The sequence below is a fragment of the Phyllobates terribilis genome, unplaced genomic scaffold (assembly GCF_046119375.1).
Source record: "Phyllobates terribilis strain yellow unplaced genomic scaffold, ASM4611937v1 Scaffold_1__5_contigs__length_1240528914, whole genome shotgun sequence".
Taxonomy (NCBI): domain Eukaryota; kingdom Metazoa; phylum Chordata; class Amphibia; order Anura; family Dendrobatidae; genus Phyllobates; species Phyllobates terribilis.
Window position 1 is genome coordinate 186,315,910 of NW_027362761.1, and position 18,967 is coordinate 186,334,876.

An 18,967-nucleotide genomic window follows, 5' to 3' on the forward strand; every position below is an offset into this window, starting at 1 on the left:
TGATTAGCGATGAGCGAGTATGTTTTGTTAACCCTTTCGCCGAGTATGCTTGGCCGAGCACCGAGTATTTATAGCGTGCTCGGGCTTTAAGTTTTCGTCGCTCCGTGAACATGATTTGCAACTGTTTGACAGATTTAATACATGTGACGAATGCTGGAAAAACAGGCATTCCTCACATGTATTAAATCTGTCAAACAGTCGCAAATCATGTTCATGGAGCAAGGAAAACTTTAAAGCCTGGGCACGCTATAAATACTCGGTGCTCGGCTGAGCATACTCGGCGAAAGGGTTAACAAAACATACTCGCTCATCACTACTAGTGATCACTCCTTTTTAGATGCAGACTAACGAGCAGATCTAATTTGATGCAGGTGTTAGTTTTGGAAATGAAAATTTACAGGGTGATTCCATAATTTTTTTCCTCAGAATTGAGTGATTCCATAATTTTTTCCGCTGATTGGTCTGAAAAAAATTACCCTTACTGAGTACCCCATTTTTTTATCTTGATTTCTTTTAGTGTTTCTTAAAGCCCTAAAGTTGCAATTTGAAATGACTTTAGTTTTGTGCCATGTCTGTGATCTGCTTTTTCTCAACAACATTAAACAACTGAATGAACATCCTCTGAGCCCAGTGATTCCATAATTTTTGCCAGAGGTTGTGTGACATCCAAAGACAATGAGGTGCTCAGTGACTGGCGGGGATGGGAATAAGGTGAGCGTAATTCATAGCCGATTAACTCAGTACCTCACTGAAGTCAACGTGAGCTTGAGAAAGTTCTCACTCTAGCACTGACGTCAGTGAAGTGAACGGAGTTCATCGGTTATGAACTCCGTTCACTTTATTCACGTCACCGTAAGTCACTGAGCTGCGCTATCACACGCAGCTCAGTGTCTCTGCTGGATGTCCGGCTGAACGGTTGCATCCTGCCACCGTTCAGCAAGATATCTAGTTGTAGCAGAGCTAGACTCGTTATGGTTTGCGGGTGCCATGACCCCCTGAAAGAGCCCATGAGATGCCAGAACAACAGATTTCCCCCATAAGTGACCTCATTTTACAAACTACACGTTTCAATGAATTCATCTAAGGGTGCAGAGACCATATTGACACCAAGGGTGTGTCACAGAATTTTATAACATTGGGCAGTGAAGAAAAAATAATTACATTTTTACAGCAAAAAATTTGTTTTAGCCCCAGATTTTACATTTTCACACGGGAAAATGGGTAAAAATGGCATCAAATTTTGTCACAGAATTTCTACCTCATATTTGTCTGTACAGTACTGCCTTGCCACACGGCGAGTCTCAGAATGAAGGGCTATTTGCCTCCTGGTGTGCAGATTTTCCTAGAATAGTTTGTGGACTCCATATACACAGCCCCTAAATGCCAGAAGAACAGAATCCCCCCTCAAGTGACCCCATTTTGGAAATTACAATCGTACAGGTGTAGTGACTATTTTGACTCCATGGGTGTTTTCCAGAAACAAGTAGCAGTGGATATGGCTGAGTGAGAATTTGCTGGATTTCTTTAGGGGGGGGGGGGGGTGAGGATCCATAGCGCTTTTCCCTACTTTTGAGCTACCAGTAACGTAGACGCCCCCTATATTTCTGTTAACAGATAATGGACCTGAGTGGGGGCTTGCTTTTTTGTGGATGGAGTTAAAGCTTTTATTGGGAACATTTTACATAACATTTTTGATCAGTTATCCTGCGCTCTACGCTGAGCACTTACATCAGGGTTTCCATCCAAATCTCTGAATGACATGATTCAGATGAAACCCCCGAGGTATCCATTCACTAATGAGGCAGTAGAGTTACTCTGAACTCCATCTGGCCTCTGTTCAGCGGTATCTTTTCAGAGATGCACAAAACTGTGGCCGACTGCAATTTTGTGCACGCCTAAAAAAGATGGACACCACTGGATCATAGGTAAACAGCATCCACAGTGCCTCCATCTGCTTCATTATAGGGAATCTTTCGTCGGAGGTTCCTTCTGAATCATGTATTTCAGAGATTTAGACTGAAAACCCAGTGTAAGTGCTCAGCGTAGGGCGCAGGATAAATGTGAGCTGAGCCTTACTGCGAACTTTGGGAGACAGAATGAACAAATCAACAGCAAGTGAAGAATTGGTTTTATTTATTTTTTACGCTGTTCCTCATGCGGTATAAGTGATTAGACAGATTTATTATTCGGGTTTATGTGATTACAGCAATACCGGATTTGTATCATTTTTTTCTGTTTGCATGCTATCAAACACTAAAAAACGTTTCTGTTTTTTCTTCAAAAACTTGCATCGCTATATTTGGAGAGCTATAATTTTGAGAGCTATAATTTTTCCATATTTCTGCCAACTGAGTCATGTGATGGCTTGTTTTTTGCAGGACGAGTTGACGTGTTTATTGGTACTGTTTTCGGGCACATAACATTTTTCAATCACTTTCTATTCCGATTTTTGAAAGACAAAGTGAACAAAAACCAGCAATTCAGGAATTGATTTTAGTTTTTTTTTTATTTCCGTTCACCCTGTGGTAAAAGTGATAAGGCAGCTTCATTCTTCGGGTCAGTACGATTACAGAGATACCACAGTTATATAATTTATTTTATGTTTTGGCGCTTTTACAAAATAAAAACTATTTTATAGAAAAAATTTATTTTTGCATCACTATACTCTGAGAGCTATAGCTTTTTTATTTCTCCGCTGATAGAGATGTTTGGCAGCTTGGTTTTTGCAGGACAAGATGACGTTTTCAGCTACACAATTTTTATTTCTCTTCGACTTTTTAATTGCATTTTATTCCACTTTTTGTTTGGTAGCATGATGATAAAGTAGTTTTTGTCATGTATTTATTTTTTTACAATGTTCACTGAAGGGGTTATCTAGTGTGACAGTTTTATATGGCGGGTAGTTCTGAATGCGGTGAAACCAAATATGTGTACTTTTTTTTGCTTATTTTTGTTTTTATATAAATATACCTATTTACAAATTTTTCTATTTTATTTTGAAATATTTAAAAAAATATATTTTTACAATTTATTTTAACTTTTTTACTTAGTCTCTCTATGGAACATTAACTTTTATTACTCTGATCGTTGGTATAATGCATTGCAATCCAGCATTGTAATGCATTATACCTGTCAGTACTGCACACATTTTAGACCATGCTCCTGGCAAGGTCTAAACAAGCTGCCATACCTAGCAGACCCAGAGGTCGTCATGATAATATTGGGTTGCCATGGCACCCATAGGCAGATTATAATGAGGGCAATCTGGGCTACCGCCCGGGGCCCAGGGGCTCCAGGGGGCCCGGAGCTCCATGGCCAGATTGCCCTCATTATAATATGTGCGGTGCCGCAGCACATACTGGCAGGCAGAGGCGGGGGGGCCCCCGTACCGCTCCCCCAGCAGCGGCGCACGGCCGCTACTTCTTCTTCGGCCGGGCCAGCACTGCACCTGTTAACTTCCCTGTGCTGGTCCGGCCGCGTCACTGCTAGGAGACATGGCCCTGTGCGTGGCCGTGTCTGCTAGCATGACGTCACACAGTGTACGCCCTGCACTGCTGCACCAGAGAGGAGCTGGATGACTGGAGCCGAGCCGGGGGATGGTGAGTGTGTGTGTGAGTGAGTGTGAGAGTGTGAGTGAGTGTGTGTGTGTGTGTGCAGGCAGATATCATTGTGTGATGTCTGTTTCTATATATTTTTCTGTTTCAAATGTGTTTATGCGTGTATGTATATGTCTGTATATGTTTGTGTGTGTGCGTGACTGCGTGCGGCCTCCGGCTGTGTATAGATGGCTACGTGCGGCCTCCGGCTGTGTATAGATGGCTACGTGCGGCCTCCCGCTGTGTATAGATGGCGCCAAACGACCTCCTGCTGTGTATAGATGGCTACGTGTGGCCCCCTGCTGTGTATAGATGGCACCGTTCAGCCTCCTGCTGTGTATAGATGGCACCGTCCGGCCTCCTGCTGTGTATAGATGGCACCGTCCGGCCTCCTGCTGTGTATAGATGGCACAATCCGGCCTCCTGCTGTGTATAGATGGCTACGTGCGGCCCCCTGCTGTGTATAGATGGCTACGTGCGGCCTCCTGCTGTGTATAGATGGCGCCGTGCGGCCTCCTGCTGTGTATAGATGGCGCCGTGCGGACTCCTGTTGTGTATAGATGGTGTCGTGCGGCCTCCTGCTGTGTATAGATGGCTATGTGCGGCCCCCTGCTGTGTATAGATGGCTACGTGCGGCCTCCAGCTGTGTATAGATGGCGCCGTGCGGCCTCCTGCTGTGCATAGATGGTGCCGAGCGGCCTCCTGCTGTGTATAGATGGCGCCGTGCGGCCTCCTGCTGTGTATAGATGGCGCCGTGCGGCCTCCTGCTGTGTATAGGTGGCTATGGGCGGCCTCCTGCTGTGTATAGTTGGCACCGTGCGGCCCCCTGCTGTGTATAGATGGCTACGTGTGGCCTCCTGCTGTGTATAGGTGGCTACGTGCGGCCTCCTGCTGTGTGTAGGTGGCTACGTGCGGCCTCCCGCTGTGTATAGATGGCAAAACCTACAAAAGACAAAAAATATCTTGATCAAAAATAGTTCACTAAGTACCCTATATTTCATATGCAACTTTGCTTTACATTTATATATAATGATGGTAGGTTATGAGATATTTTTTGTCTTTTGTAGGTTTTGCATCTTTTTGCTAGTGTGAACATGCTCCTATTTCTTGCATGTGTATAGATGGCTACGTGCGGCTTCCCGCTGTGTATAGATGGCTACGTGCGGCCTCCCGCTGTGTATAGATGGCTACGTGCGGCCGCCCGCTGTGTATAGATGGCTACGTGCGGCCTCCCGCTGTGTATATATGGCGCCGTGCGGCCTCCCGCTGTGTATAGATGGCTACGTGCGGCCTCCCGCTGTGTATAGATGGCTACGTGCGGCCTCCTGCAGTGTATAGATGGCTATGGGCGGCCGCCTACTGTGTATAGATGGCTACGTGCAGCCTCCTGCTGTGTATAGATGGCTACGTGCAGCCTCCCGCTGTGTATTGATGGCTACGTGCGGCCTCCCGCTGTGTATAGATGGCTATGTGCGGCCTCCTGCTGTGTATAGATGGCTACATGCAACCTCCTGCTGTGTATAGATGGCTACGTGTGCTCAATATTAAGCCATACAATTAATGTAAGGCTATGTGCCCACGAGCGTTTCTGCATCTCCCTGGCAGAAAAAGCGCATGCAGATTGTACATGCGGATTGTACATGCGTTTTTCCTGCCAGGGACAAGCGGATGTGAAGCGTTCTTCACATGCATTTCCACATGCGGGTGTCAAGCGCTTTCCAAGCGATTTTAGCATCACTTGGAAAGTGCTTGTCAACTTGGTCGCACTATATAAATCCATGCAACTGGCATGGATTTATATAGTGTGACCATAAAAGAATGGTAAAAATACATGACTAAATGACGTCACCACAGGTCCTTTAGTCTACCGCTAGCTGCCGGCAAGCTAGGACGCATCGGATAAAGACACCAGGGGCCATCAGAAGGTAAGTATAATGTATATTTTTTATTTTATTCTTTTTTTTACAGGTTCTATGGTACCCAGGTCCGGAGGAGAGTCTCCTCTTCTCCAGACCCAGGTACCATCCGCACATTGAAACGCATGGAATCCGCATGTACAGATGCTGTGATGCGGATTCCATGCGTTCCAATGCAAGTCAATGGCGGCGAAAACGCCGCGCTTCCGCAAAATAATTGGTAGTGCTGCGGATTTTTCCGCAATGATAATCCGCAGCGGAAATTTCCGCAGCATGTGTACAGCACATGCGGATTATCATTGAGGAACATGGCAGACCTTCTACCAAGCGTTTAAGCGTTTCTGCAGCGGAATTGCCGCTGCGGAAACGCTTAAAAAACGCATAGTGGGCACACAGCCTAAAAAAAATTATTATTATTAATATATTAATATTGTGCCAAATTAATTTCTCGTGAACTATCACATGATCTATCACAGGGGATCATGTGACATGTGATACATCAGGTGTGTGTGTGTGTGTGGGGGGGCACCTTCTAAACTGCCCGGGGCCCTTGCTACTCTTAATCCACCCCTGATGGCACCGGTCGGACTGGAGAGGGTGCCCCTTCCCTCTCCTAGACTGATAAATGTTGTGATCGATATCAGTCGCTGAATTTAGTGGGTTAATCAGCCGGGGGCGGTGCGGGCACCGCTCCTTTTAGTGACAGCCGGGGCTCGGCTATCACATAAGCCCAGCTCTCGGCTGTGATCAAAGGTTTAGAACCCCTATCCGACCATGACGTATAGGTACGTCAAAGGTGGTGAAGGTGTTAAGGATGAGAATAACATGGCAGCTTAATTTCAGAAACTACAACACATCTGTATATAGCTTGTGTCTGGTATTGAAGCTCAATTTCATAAAAATGAATGAGGCTGAGCTCTGAGTACCCCTGACAACCTGTGGACTGTAGTGGCACTGTTTATGGAACAAATCAGCCATGCTTTTATAATCCAGGACAGCTACTTTAAATGGAACCTTTCACTGTGGAAAACACTATTTACCTGCACATATGGGGGTAATTAGTAAAGTAAGCAAAATTAACCCCATATTCCTGAAAGTGAGGCTTCCATGAGAAAATGAGCTTATTTCCTCTCTGAAGCCACTGGCTTTCAGTCATAGGGGCGGAGCAGGGAGCGATTACAGTCATCGCTCACAACACCGCTTACTGATGCACTATGGAGCCAGCTATCAATCCAAGTGCCTGGATGCTGCTCACAGTATAGTGAGTGGTGCTGTGATCGATGACTGTAATTGCTCCCTGCCCCACTCCTATGACTGAAAGCCAGTGGCTCCTGGGAGGAATGAAATTAATTTTTATCTGGTAGTTGCACTTCCAGTAAGGCAGCCGGGCAGAACCGTAACACTATTTGCCTGGACATTAACCCAATAGCTGTAGGTATGTAGTGATTTCCAAGGTGACAGGTTGTCTTGAAGAGACATCTGCTCAGTGTTGTTTGAATAGATGATAACTTTCTGCGATGATATAGATAATTGATAAGACTTTTTTGGAGCAGTTAATGTGTAGCCATCTGTGATGATATCACTACAATAGCGGAATGTATTGGTTTTGCGTCAGAGAGTCCTCAGCTTAGAAGAGAAGAAAAAACATTTCCTAATGTAATGCAAAGCAGCTCTCCATCCTCATCTGAAGTAAGCTGTCCACACATTTCAGAATCTTATTGTGACGATAAATAAAGGGGTGGTGGAATGATACACATACCTTCTCCTCTTCTTACATTCCTCGTATGGAATAGTTAGAAAATACCTTAGGTCAAATATGTCATCCAAATTCCTAAAACAATACATCATGGATTATTCCCATGTATCAAAAAAATGAAATCATTTTAAATTCTTATCACACATGGCATCATATTACTTTCGTTTATTTATTTAAAGCGTAATCGTTGTTTTCATTTTTATTTCAGAAATCAATAGCACACGTGAAAATAGCCAACTTTGTAATATACCTTATCAGAAAAATGTGCTTCTTTCTCCTCCTGGACTGATCATTCATTCTCACTTCATGGGTGAAATCTGTATTTAGTGAGACAGACTTTCCCATTACTGAGATAGGAGATAACAACTGATGCTCATAAAGTTCTATGGAGGGGTGTGTGGAGAAAGAGGAGGAGATAGAGGCAGACACAGTTCTTTTGAAACTACAGTTACACTTTAAAATTATCTGTGACCTAAAAGGAGAATAAAAGCATCTAGTATCTAATTAAAAGTACTTCAGTCTCATCCAGAAACCACATATGTGTGTATTAGCTTTATCCAGTAGTCCCAATTAATGGAGTGGAGGTATACTATTCAAGTCAGGGCTCTGCACATTCTGGTTCCTGAGATCGCTGGAGGTCTCAGCAGTAAGTTGTTCACTATCCACTGGATAGGAGATAATTTATGATTTTGAGTTTAATACTTTACAGGAGTTGTCCGGCCTTAGAGTGACCTCAGACTTGTACCCTATGTGACTGCAGACTTGTGAGTCCTCATAGTGCACAAACTGTGCGCTGTGAGGATTTTCCGGTGCCAGTGCCTGGAGCAGGGGGGCGCATGATTGCAAGTATATGATTTGCATACAATCAGTTACGTGCCGACTAGACGTACAATAAAAGTGTATTGAGTGAGGCCAGATATGTCTAGTCGGAATGTGTCCGGAAGTATGCAAAACTCATATTTGCGGTCACATGACTGCCCATTCCCAGCGCCGGCAAATCCTCACAGAACGCAGTGCCGGATTCACAAGTAGTCTGCAGTCACATAGCAAGACCTCAGCCTTCTACCCTAAGGCCGGACAACCCCTTTAAGTTTTAGCAATTAGATGTATTTCTACAAAAGAAAACTGTATGAAAACTGTCTTTTTTTTCATTTGCAAAAATCTTCATTGGGCAGCCATATTGGAAATATCAAATTCCTTCCTGTATTGACTGTGTAGACAGTGCAACATGGTGTTGGTTCTTCATAGCTGTTGCAATGAATTGTAGCTGAAGGGGTTGTCTTCTGTTTAGCAGGAGTGCACCTCTCCTCAGCCTCCAAGCTTCCTGCTTGCCGAGGAAGTATGCTCCTGACTGACCGAGTCACTACTGGTGGTTGTGGAACCACTGTGCCATGAACCGGGGAGAGCCTGTAGGGGTATAACTAAGTGACCACCTGGTTCCTCACTAGAGCCACTGATGGTGTGGTTAGACTTGAGCTGCAGGTGGATGCCAGGTGCCACTCCAGGAGCCGCAGCAGCTGACTCCAGAGGGGCAGAGAAGCAGGAATGGACTCGGGGAGTCAGGCCACCCAGGAACTGGTTAGCAGAAGGATACCGGAACAGGTACAGACAGGACAGGTTCAGGAACGCAGGATAGACTCAGGTATGGGATCACGGGTGCAGGTTCAGATTGGACAGGAGAAGGCAGCGGTACAGGAGTGGACTAGTCAGATCAGGACTAAGTACTGACAGGATGGTTTTAGGATATGGTTCAGACAATACGGTCAGGATCAGGTGCAGGGAGCACAGATACGGGGACCTTACAACTAAGACAGTAGTGAACACTAAAGTTGCTCAGGCACCCCCCTATAGGGGAGGGTGCCTTAAATATCTGATGTCTCTCAGATATTGGCTGAGGGACATTTCAGAAGTGCTCTGCTGCCCCTTTAAGAAGCAGAGAGTGGGCATGCCCTAAGCACACTTCCATACACAGGTCCTGGGAGAAGGCAGATGAAGCTGGGACCGGAGAAGAGCAGGTGAGTGGGTGGACACGTCGGCATCCCTGCCGGGAGGAGGAAGACAGATCATGCGGGGACTCCGGCTCTGACATAACAGACTGTTTGGACCAGTGGTACCATTGTGCCGCTGTCCCGTTCTGTCTGTTGCTTTGCCCCTGCACTCATCTGATGCTGCACAGGCAAAGAAGCCAGTCAGATCGAGCTACCTTCCAAGCTTTATAGTAAAGAACTTGCAAGTATTACATTCCTTGCCTAGGAGACCGACCACTGCTGATAGATTCCAGAGGTTGCCTGTAACCCAGGCAATAAGCAGTAGGCAATAAACCAGGTATTACTAGCCAGGAAAACTTACATACTTGTAATGGTACAGAAGAAAGCCTTCAATTATCAAAAAGTGCACAGGTTTTTCACATTTTTCTTGTAATGTTTTTGGTTGTTCCTTTCCTTTATGCTGCATGGTCCATGAAAGTACATCTGACATCATTGCTTCCATTTCTAAGGCCTCGAGCACTGCAAAGATAGTATATATTAGTGTTACTCATTAGAATTAGATTCTTAGAGTTGATTAGAGTCGCAAAATAATCAAACCATTATGTCTGTAATTTTAAGCCACAATTGTTATTGATCTTTTGTGACTTTGTTTCCTAATTAGATTGAGCATGGTCCCCTGGATACACAATGTACAGCCAGTAACTCCTGGGGTGTAGCTAGTTGTCTGTATGTCTTTCTCCATTCTTGTTCACAATATTTCCATTCTTACTTCTTTTGGCGTGTCTCTCCTTGATACAATTTTTATCTTTACATTGCCTGTGAGTGATAAGCATACACTGAAAAGGGCCACATATTTAACTATTTTGGATGCCTGCATAAATTTGCCTATGTGGAATATTTGTGGAAAATTGCTACAGTCGCTTGGTCGTAAATTAATGTTGCATTCGTGTTCCATTTTTTTGCGAATATTTCAAGGATGCCCTTGTATTAAATTTTTTGACGAGTACATTTTAGAGAGATGACACTTGGTCTACATCCTTTTGATATGCCTAATTTACCCATGTGCCAAATTTGGGGCGGATTGGTTTAGTTGTCTGACCGTAAATTAATAATTGTGAGGCATTTTTTAAATAACTATCTCGAGTAGGTCGGAGAGAGTTAAAAATCCAATCTAAAACCTTCAGAAGTGCTTGATTTAACTATGTGCCAGACTTTGTGCAAATTGGTCTAGTCATTTGGCCGTGCATAAAGAATGGACATCAGACAGGAACAGAAATTCATTTTTAAAAATAGAGATTTCAATCTTCCATAGGTTCCCATGTTAAAAAATGTTTTTTTACTGGATGCCTTTGTACAGAATATCACAATCTCTTTCTTTTGAATGGTCACTTGACCGCGAAGAGTCAGTTGAAATGAAGATTTTAATTGTAATTTCCTCTCCAGAACTTCCATGAGGGAACTACCAGTACTTCCACAGCAGGATCTGCATGTGTGGAGCTGACTCAGGAGTGGAGCCTACTTCACACGCAACATATGACAACTGCGTTATACAGCAGGCATGTGCCTGTATGGTTACCATGCAGCTGTGCGCCCCTATCTTACTACTCCTGTGAAGTCCAGCATTAGGCTGGATTCATACGAGATCATTATTTCCACTATATACAATTATTGTTATATTGAAACATACAAAACAAGCAGGGGCGTAATGATCGCGGTCATAGAGGGTGCAACTGGGACCAGACCCATGCTGGAGCGTGGCCCGCCAACACCAATTTCACCTGGATGTGCATCCTCTGACTCACATTCTGCTGAAATGTATTGTGACGCAGAGGCCCGCTGGCTCCCTGCACAGCAATACACGCTGCCGGCCAATCAGAGTCTAGCAGCAGATGTCAGCTCGCCAATGATGGGTTGCACATGGCAGTGACGTCGTGCACTGCCTTTGCCGGCCCACAGAAGTCAGCTCTCGGCTGGGGAAACATTATACCAGGATGGCGGACATTATATCAGGATTGCGGACATTATACCAGGATGGCGGACATTATATCAGGATGGCGGACATTATATAAGGATGGCAGACATTATATCAGGATGGCGGTCATTATCCCAGGATGCGGGACATTTATACCAGGATGGCTGACATTATACCAGGATGGAGGACATTATCCCAGTATGCGGGACATTATATCAGAATGACTGACATTATATCAGGATGATTGACATTATATCAGGATGGCGGACATTATATCAAGATGTGGACATTATATCAGGATGGCTGACATTATACCAGGATGGAGAACATTATATCAGGATGGGAGATAATATATATCAGGATGGGGACATTATATAAAGATGGGGGACATTATATCAAGATGGGGGACATTATATCAGGATGGGGGACATTATATCAGGATGGCAGACATTATACCAGGATGGGGGACATTATATCAGGATGGGGGACATTATATCAGGATGGGGGACATTATATCAGGATGGCGGACATTATATCAGGATGGCGCACATTATATCAGGATGGCGCACATTATACCAGGATGGAGGACATTATATCAGAATGAGGGATACTATATATCAGGATGGGGACACTATATCAGGATGGGGGATAATATATATCAGGGTGGAGGACATTATTGTAACATACCTGGCGGCATCCTTGCATAGTGGTCCATCTCCCACTGTGCAAGAGCGCGCACTTGATTTCCAGTCCAGACTATCACTTTGGCTTCTTTCCATATTGTCTGCTTTGCTCTGCTCTGTCTGCTTAGGGCGATGCCCGCTGAACTTCCTGTTTCTTGTAGCTGCTGCAGACACACCCCTGATGCTTCCTCAGCCTATTGCGGTCTGTCACCTGGTATTTAACCCAGCTCCTCCCTGGAATCCTGGCCTGAGCATCTTGTTCTGTCAGTTAGCGTCTAGTCACGGATGTGCCAGGTCCTGTCTATGTTTCCTGCCTTGCGGTATCAGTTCCCGTGTCTGAACTGTGTCCTGTCTGTGTACTCTAGCCAGCTGCCTTTCCTGGAGGCTGTAATTCCAGGCCCGTGTGAACACGCTCTTAGCCTGTTCCTTCCGCCCTCTAGGGGCTGCATACCTAGATCTGTTGTCTGTGTTTTTTCCCAGTGTCTGTTCCTGCCCTAACCATCTTCCAGCCTGTTTTCCGTTTCTCTCTACGCCCATATCTTCCCTTTTTCTGCAGAGTCTGAAGTCGTACCTAACTCCTGCTCGTCGTCACTGTACTTCTGTTTGTGAGTTTGTGGTCCACTCGCTACTTCACTGCAAGTACCCTGTGGGTATCTGGTTCTGCCTTTCCCTTCCTGTCTGTTCCGTGTGAACAGAGCCCTGTCCCCTCTGCCCTGCCTTGCTCGCCGCTCCGGCGGTTTCTGCCTGCTCTGCCTTGTTCACCGCTCCGGCGGTTCTTGCCTGCTCGACCTTGCTCACCGCTCCGGTGGTTCTTGCCTGCTCTGCTTTGCTCACCGCTCCGGCGGTTCTTGCCTGCTCTGCCTTTGCTCACCGCTCCAGACGGTCTCGCTCTGCTCTGCCTTTGCTCACCGCTCCAGACGGTCTCGCTCTGCTCTGCCTTTGCTCACCGCTCCAGGCGGTCTCGCTCTGCTCTGACCCTTGGCTCACTGCTCCGGCAGCCTCACTCTGCTCTGACCCTTTGCTCGCTGCTCCGGCAGTCTCGCTCTGCTCTGACCCTTTGCTCACTGCTCCGGCAGTCTCGCTCTGCTCTGACCCTTTGCTCACTGCTCCGGCAGTCTCGCTCTGCTCTGACCCTTTGCTCACTGCTCCGGCAGTCTCGCTCTGCTCTGACCCTTTGCTCACTGCTCCAGGCGGCCTCGTCCTGCTCTACTCTCGCTCACCGCTCCAGGCGGTCTCGTCTTGCTCTGCTCTTGCTCGCCGCTCCGGGCGGCCTCATTCTGCTGTGTTTGTCCACCGCATCTGCGGTTCTGTTCCTGAGTCCCAGTCTGTATTGGGTCCTATCAACTCTGTGCTCCAACCTGTCGTACCTGCCAGTACCTCCCTGCCTGCATACCAGTTGTGCTTACTGGCCGTACCTGCCAGTACCTCCCTGTTTGCATACCAGTCGTGCTTGCCAGCATCCACCCGTCTGCATACCTGCCGTGTCTGCCTGTACCCACCAGTCTGTGTGCCAGCCTAACCTGCCTGTTCCTGTATTCCCCGGTGTGGGTCAACAGCCGTGTCCGGGGTCTGACCTGGAGTAGCACTTGGTCCCTCTGCTCGGTCCCTCCTTGGTGCACTGGCGTCGTATGCCGTCGTGCGACCTTGGTCGGATCGGGTGGATAATTAGTTACGCCCCTCCAGGCATTCACTCTCCGGTACGGTCCAGTGGAATCACTACATATACACGCACATGCCAGTCAGTCCGGGCGTGTGCATTACAGCATGCTCAGGCCATGGTTCCCGTTGAGCCCCACGGCCTTCGCTCTCTGAGACGTTTTTCAGCGAATACGTGCATCTAGAAGAAATTTATTTTTTTGCTACCAGCTGAGTTCCAGGCGAATTACGCACCCGTCCAGATGGATCTATCTGCACTCGTTCCTGCGGATCCACCACGGTACTATGGGGATCCAAGACTGAGTCGTGCATTTGTGGAGCAATGCTTGCTACACTTCAAGTTCTACCCTCTTTATTTTCCCACCAATCGGGTTAAGGTGGGATTCATGATGTCTTATCTAGCGGGTGATGCCTTGAAATGGATCACCCCCCTATGGGACGCACAGGATCCTATCGTCCTGGACCTGCAGGCCTTCCTGGTGGCCTTTCTAATTGTCTTCGATGACCCTAACCCGGAAGCCCCTGCTGAAGCTTCACTTCCCAATATCCCGGAGCAGCCCCGATGGGTAATGTGTGTGGGTAGCGTACTAGTCCTCCTGCCCGAAGAGACTACTGCCCACCCAGAATCCACACAGGATGACTACACTCTCCGGAATACTTCTCCCAACCTCAAGAGGCAGTCCAGACATGCTAGGCGTAGAGGCAAGCCGTCACGCCAGGGTCTGTCCTCCCAAAGACCTTCAGACCCCAAACTTGAAGTCCCTGCTGAAGCTTCACTTCCCAGTATCCCGGAGCAGCCCTGACGGGTAAGGTGCGTGGGTAGCGCACCAGTTCTCCTGCCCGAAGAGACTGCTGCCCACCCAGAATCCACACAGGAGGACTTCCTGCACCCGGTATCTGATACTTCACGCACTTTAACCGGTGAGCCTGTCTAAGGGTACTCCGAAGCAGTGATTACCTCCGAGTCCGTGCACCTCTACAACCTGGCGGAGGACCCCCTGTTGCCTCCTGAATCCTCCGGGATACCACTTGATGACAAATGGAGAGAGACTTCCCTACACCCGGTATCTGATACCTCGCTCGCTTCATCCAGTGAGTCCGACCTAGTGTACTCCGAAGCAGAGGTTACCCCCGAGTCTCTACACCCCTCCGACCAGGCGGAGGACCTCCAGTTGTCTCCTGAACCCTTCGGGGTGCTACCTGGTAGCGAATGGACAGAGACTTTCCTATACTCTGCACCTGATACCTCGCCCGCTTCGTCCAGTGAGTCTGACCTAGTGTACTCCGAAGCAGAGGTTACCCCTGAGTCTCTACACCCCTCCGACCAGGCGGAGGACCTCCAGTTGTCTCCTGAATCCTCCGGGGTACCACCAGATAACAAAGGGACAGTGAAGTTTCTACACCTTGTACCTGATACCTCGCCCATTTCATCCTGTGAGCTTGACAAGATGTACCCCGAAGCAGAGGTTACCCCCGAGTCTCTGCCCCCCTGCAACCTGGCGGAGGACTTCCAGTTGTCTCCTGTACCCTCTGGGGTGCCACCTGAAAATATGTGGAGAGAGACTTCCTTGTGTGCTGTTCCTGGTACTCCACCCGTTTCGTCTGTTGCTGAGGATGGCTGGATTGGTAGGTAGCATCCTAGCTACCCAGATGAGACTAGTTTTTTCTGTGGACAGCAGAAGTAATCTCCTTGAAGTGAAGGATTGGCCCTCGAATTCCCTGCGGAAGATTCTGGCATGCCTGAAGAAGAGGGGGCGTAAGGGGGGGGGGGTACTGTAACATACCTGGCGGCATCCTTGCATAGTGGTCCATCTCCCACTGTGCAAGAGCGCGCACTTGATTTCCAGTCCAGACTATCACTTTGGCTTCTTTCCATATTGTCTGCTTTGCTCTGCTCTGTCTGCTTAGGGCGATGTCCGCTGAACTTCCTGTTTCTTGTAGCTGCTGCAGACACACCCCTGATGCTTCCTCAGCCTATTGCTGTCTGTCACCTGGTATTTAACCCAGCTCCTCCCTGGAATCCTTGCCTGAGCATCTTGTTCTGTCAGTTGGCGTCTAGTCACTGATGTGCCAAGTCCTGTCTATGTTTCCTGCCTTGCGGTATCAGTTCCCGTGTCTGAACTGTGTCCTGTCTGTGTACTCTAGCCAGCTGCCTTTCCTGGAGGCTGTAATTCCAGGCCCGTGTGAACACGCTCTTAGCCTGTTCCTTCTGCCCTCTAGGGGCCGCATACCTAGATCTGTTGTCTGTGTCTTTTCCCAGTGTCTGTTCCTGCCCTAACCATCTTCCAGCCTGTTTCCCGTTTCTCTCTACACCCATATCTTCCCTTTTTCTGCAGAGTCTGAACTCGTACCTAACTCCTGCTCGTTTGTGAGTTTGTGGTCCACTCGCTACTTCACTGCAAGTACCCTGTGGGTATCTGGTTCTGCCTTTCCCTTCCTGTCTGTTCTGTGTGAACAGAGCCCTGTCCCCTCTGCTCTGCCTTGCTCGCCGCTCCGGCGGTTTCTGCCTGCTCTGCCTTGTTCACCGCTCCAGCGGTTCTTGCCTGCTCTGCCTTGCTCACCGCTCCGGCGGTTCTTGCCTGCTCTGCCTTGCTCACCGCTCCGGCGGTTCTTGCCTGCTCTGCCTTGCTCACCGCTCCGGCGGTTCTTGCCTGCTCTGCCTTTGCTCACCGCTCCAGGCGGTCTCGCTTTGCTCTGACCCTTTGCTCGCTGCTCCGGCAGTCTCGCTTTGCTCTGACCCTTTGCTCGCTGCTCCGGCAGTCTCGCTCTGCTTTGACCCTTTGCTCGTTGCTCCGGCAGTCTCGCTCTGCTCTGACCCTTTGCTCGCTGCTCCGGCAGTCTCGCTCTGCTCTGACCCTTTGCTCGCTGCTTCAACAGTCTCGCTCTGCTCTGACCCTTTGCTTGCTGCTCCGGCAGTCTCGCTCTGCTCTGACCCTTTGCTCGCTGCTCCGGCAGTCTCGCTCTGCTCTGACCCTTTGCTCACTGCTCCAGGTGGCCTCGTTCTGCTCTACTCTGGCTCACCGCTCCGGGCGGTCTCGTCTTGCTCTGCTCTTGCTCGCCGCTCCGGGCGGCCTCACTCTGCTGTGTTTGTCCACCGCATCTGCGGTTCTGTTCCTGAGTCCCAGTCTGTACTGGGTCCTATCCACTCTGTGCTCCAACCTGTCGTACCTGCCAGTACCTCCCTGCCTGCATACCAGTCGTGCTTACCAACATTCACCTGCCTGCATACCGGCCGTACCTGCCAGTACCTCCCTGTTTGCATACCAGTCGTGCTTGCCAGCATCCACCGGTCTGCATACCTGCCATGTCTGCCTGCACCCACCAGTCTGTGTGCCAGCCTAACCTGCCTGTTCCTGTATTCCCTGGTGTGGGTTAACAGCCGTGTCCGGGGTCTGACCTGGAGTAGCACCTGGTCCCTCTGCTCGGTCCCTCCTTGGTGCACTGGCGTCGTATGCCGTCGTGCGACCTTGGTCGGATCGGGTGGATACTTAGTTACGCCCCTCCAGGCATTCACTCTCCGGTACGGTCCAGTGGAATCACTACATATACACGCACACGCCAGTCAGTCCGGGCGTGTGCATTACAATTATACTAGGATGGCGGACATTATATCAGGATGGCTGACATTATATCAGGATGGCTGACATTATACCAGAATGGGGGATAATATACCAGGCTGGGGACATTATATTAGGATCGGGACAATATACCAGACTTGGAGATAATATACCAGGATGGGCACTGGCGGACACAGATGGAAAAAGGTCTCTGTGCAAGAAGAGTATAAGGGGCCTTTGCAGACCAATCGCTCATCATAATGCACAATCCACATGTTTTGGAGGTGGTAGTGGGCCCCCTTACCTCTTGGGCCCTTGTGTAGCTGCACAGGTTGCACCAATGATATGTCCGCCCCTGAGGATGGGTGACATTACACCAGGATGGCGGACATTATACCAGAAGTGGAATATGGTTATAGCATCGGGCCCAGGATGGAGAACATTATACCAAAATGGGTACATTATATCAGTCATGAGTGATACTGGGGGGGCTCAATCAGGGGTGATTACTGTTAGTCAGCACAGCATGGCTCCTCCCAGCATTAGACATCCCGGCAGAGTGCATGGGTCACTGGATCTCTTTTGCTGCAGTGCAGACAGCAGCTCACTTCTCGTACTGACAGAATGCTGATCAATAATGCTGGATCCTTGTCACTGCGATACCGCACCTGGAACAAACAGGGAGAGCAGTGCTGCTGTTGGTAAGTCTAACAGTGATTGGCAGCAGTGCAGCCAATCAGTGTTAGCTCTGTTTGTGGTCTCACTTGTGGTATAATAATGTCCGCCATCCTGGTGTAATGTCACCCATCCTCAGGGGCAGACATATCATTGGTGCAACCTGTGCAGCTGCACAAGGGCCCAAGAGGTAAGGGGGCCCACTACCACCTTCAAAACATGTGGTTTCTGCATTATGATGAGCGATTGGTCTGCAAAGGTCCCTTATACTCTTCTTGCACAGAGGCCCTTTTCCATCTGTGTCCGCCAGTGTCCATCCTGGTATATTATCTCCAAGTCTGGTATATTGTCCCCATCCTAATATAATGTCCCCAGCCTGGTGTATTATCCCCCATTCTGATATAATGTCCTCCATCCTGGTATAATGTGCGCCATCCTGATATAATGTCCGCCATCCTAATATAATATCCCCTGCCTGATATACAGTAGAGACCAAAAGTTTGGACACACCTTCTCATTTAAAGATTTTTCTGTATTTTCATGACTATGAATATTGTACATTCACACTGAAGGCATCAAAACTATGAATTAACACATGTGGAATTATATACTTAACAAAAAAAGTGTGAAACAACTGAAAATATGTCTTATATTCTAGGTTCTTCAAAGTAGCCACCTTTTAATTTGATGACTGCTTTGCACACTCTTGGCATTCTCTTGATGAGCTTCAAGAGGTAGTCACCGGAAATGGTTTTCACTTCAGAGGTGTGCCCTGTCAGGTTTAATAAGTTCGATTTCTTGCCTTATAAATGGGGTTGGGACCATCAGTTGTGTTGTGCAGAAGTCTGGTGGATACACAGCTGATAGTCCTACTGAATAGACTGTTAGAATTTGTATTATGGCAAGAAAAAAGCAGCTAAGTAAAGAAAAACGATTGGCCATCATTACTTTAAGAAATGAAGGTCAGTCAGTGCGAAAAATTGGGAAAACTTTGAAAGTGTCCCCAAGTGCTGTTGCAAAAACCATCAAGCGCTACAAAGAAACTGGCTCACATGAGGACCGCCCAAGGAAAGGAATACCAAGAGTCACCTCTGCTTCTGAGGATAAGTTTATCCGAGTCACCAGCCTCAGAAATCGCAGGTTAATAGCAGCTCAGATTAGAGACCAG

General features: G+C 47.9%; 1 protein-coding gene across 1 annotated transcript in view; it reads right to left on the bottom strand.

Moving 5' to 3' along the window:
- NMRK1 (nicotinamide riboside kinase 1) overlaps positions 1 to 18,967 on the bottom strand; it is a 104,411-nt gene that overhangs the window by 16,552 nt on the left and 68,892 nt on the right. The window contains exons 5-6 of the mRNA XM_073670670.1: positions 9,622 to 9,775; positions 7,272 to 7,343 (exon numbers count right to left, since the gene is read on the bottom strand). Coding sequence (XP_073526771.1) covers positions 7,272 to 7,343; positions 9,622 to 9,775 — 226 coding nt within the window. The remainder of the gene's footprint in view (positions 1 to 7,271; positions 7,344 to 9,621; positions 9,776 to 18,967) is intronic.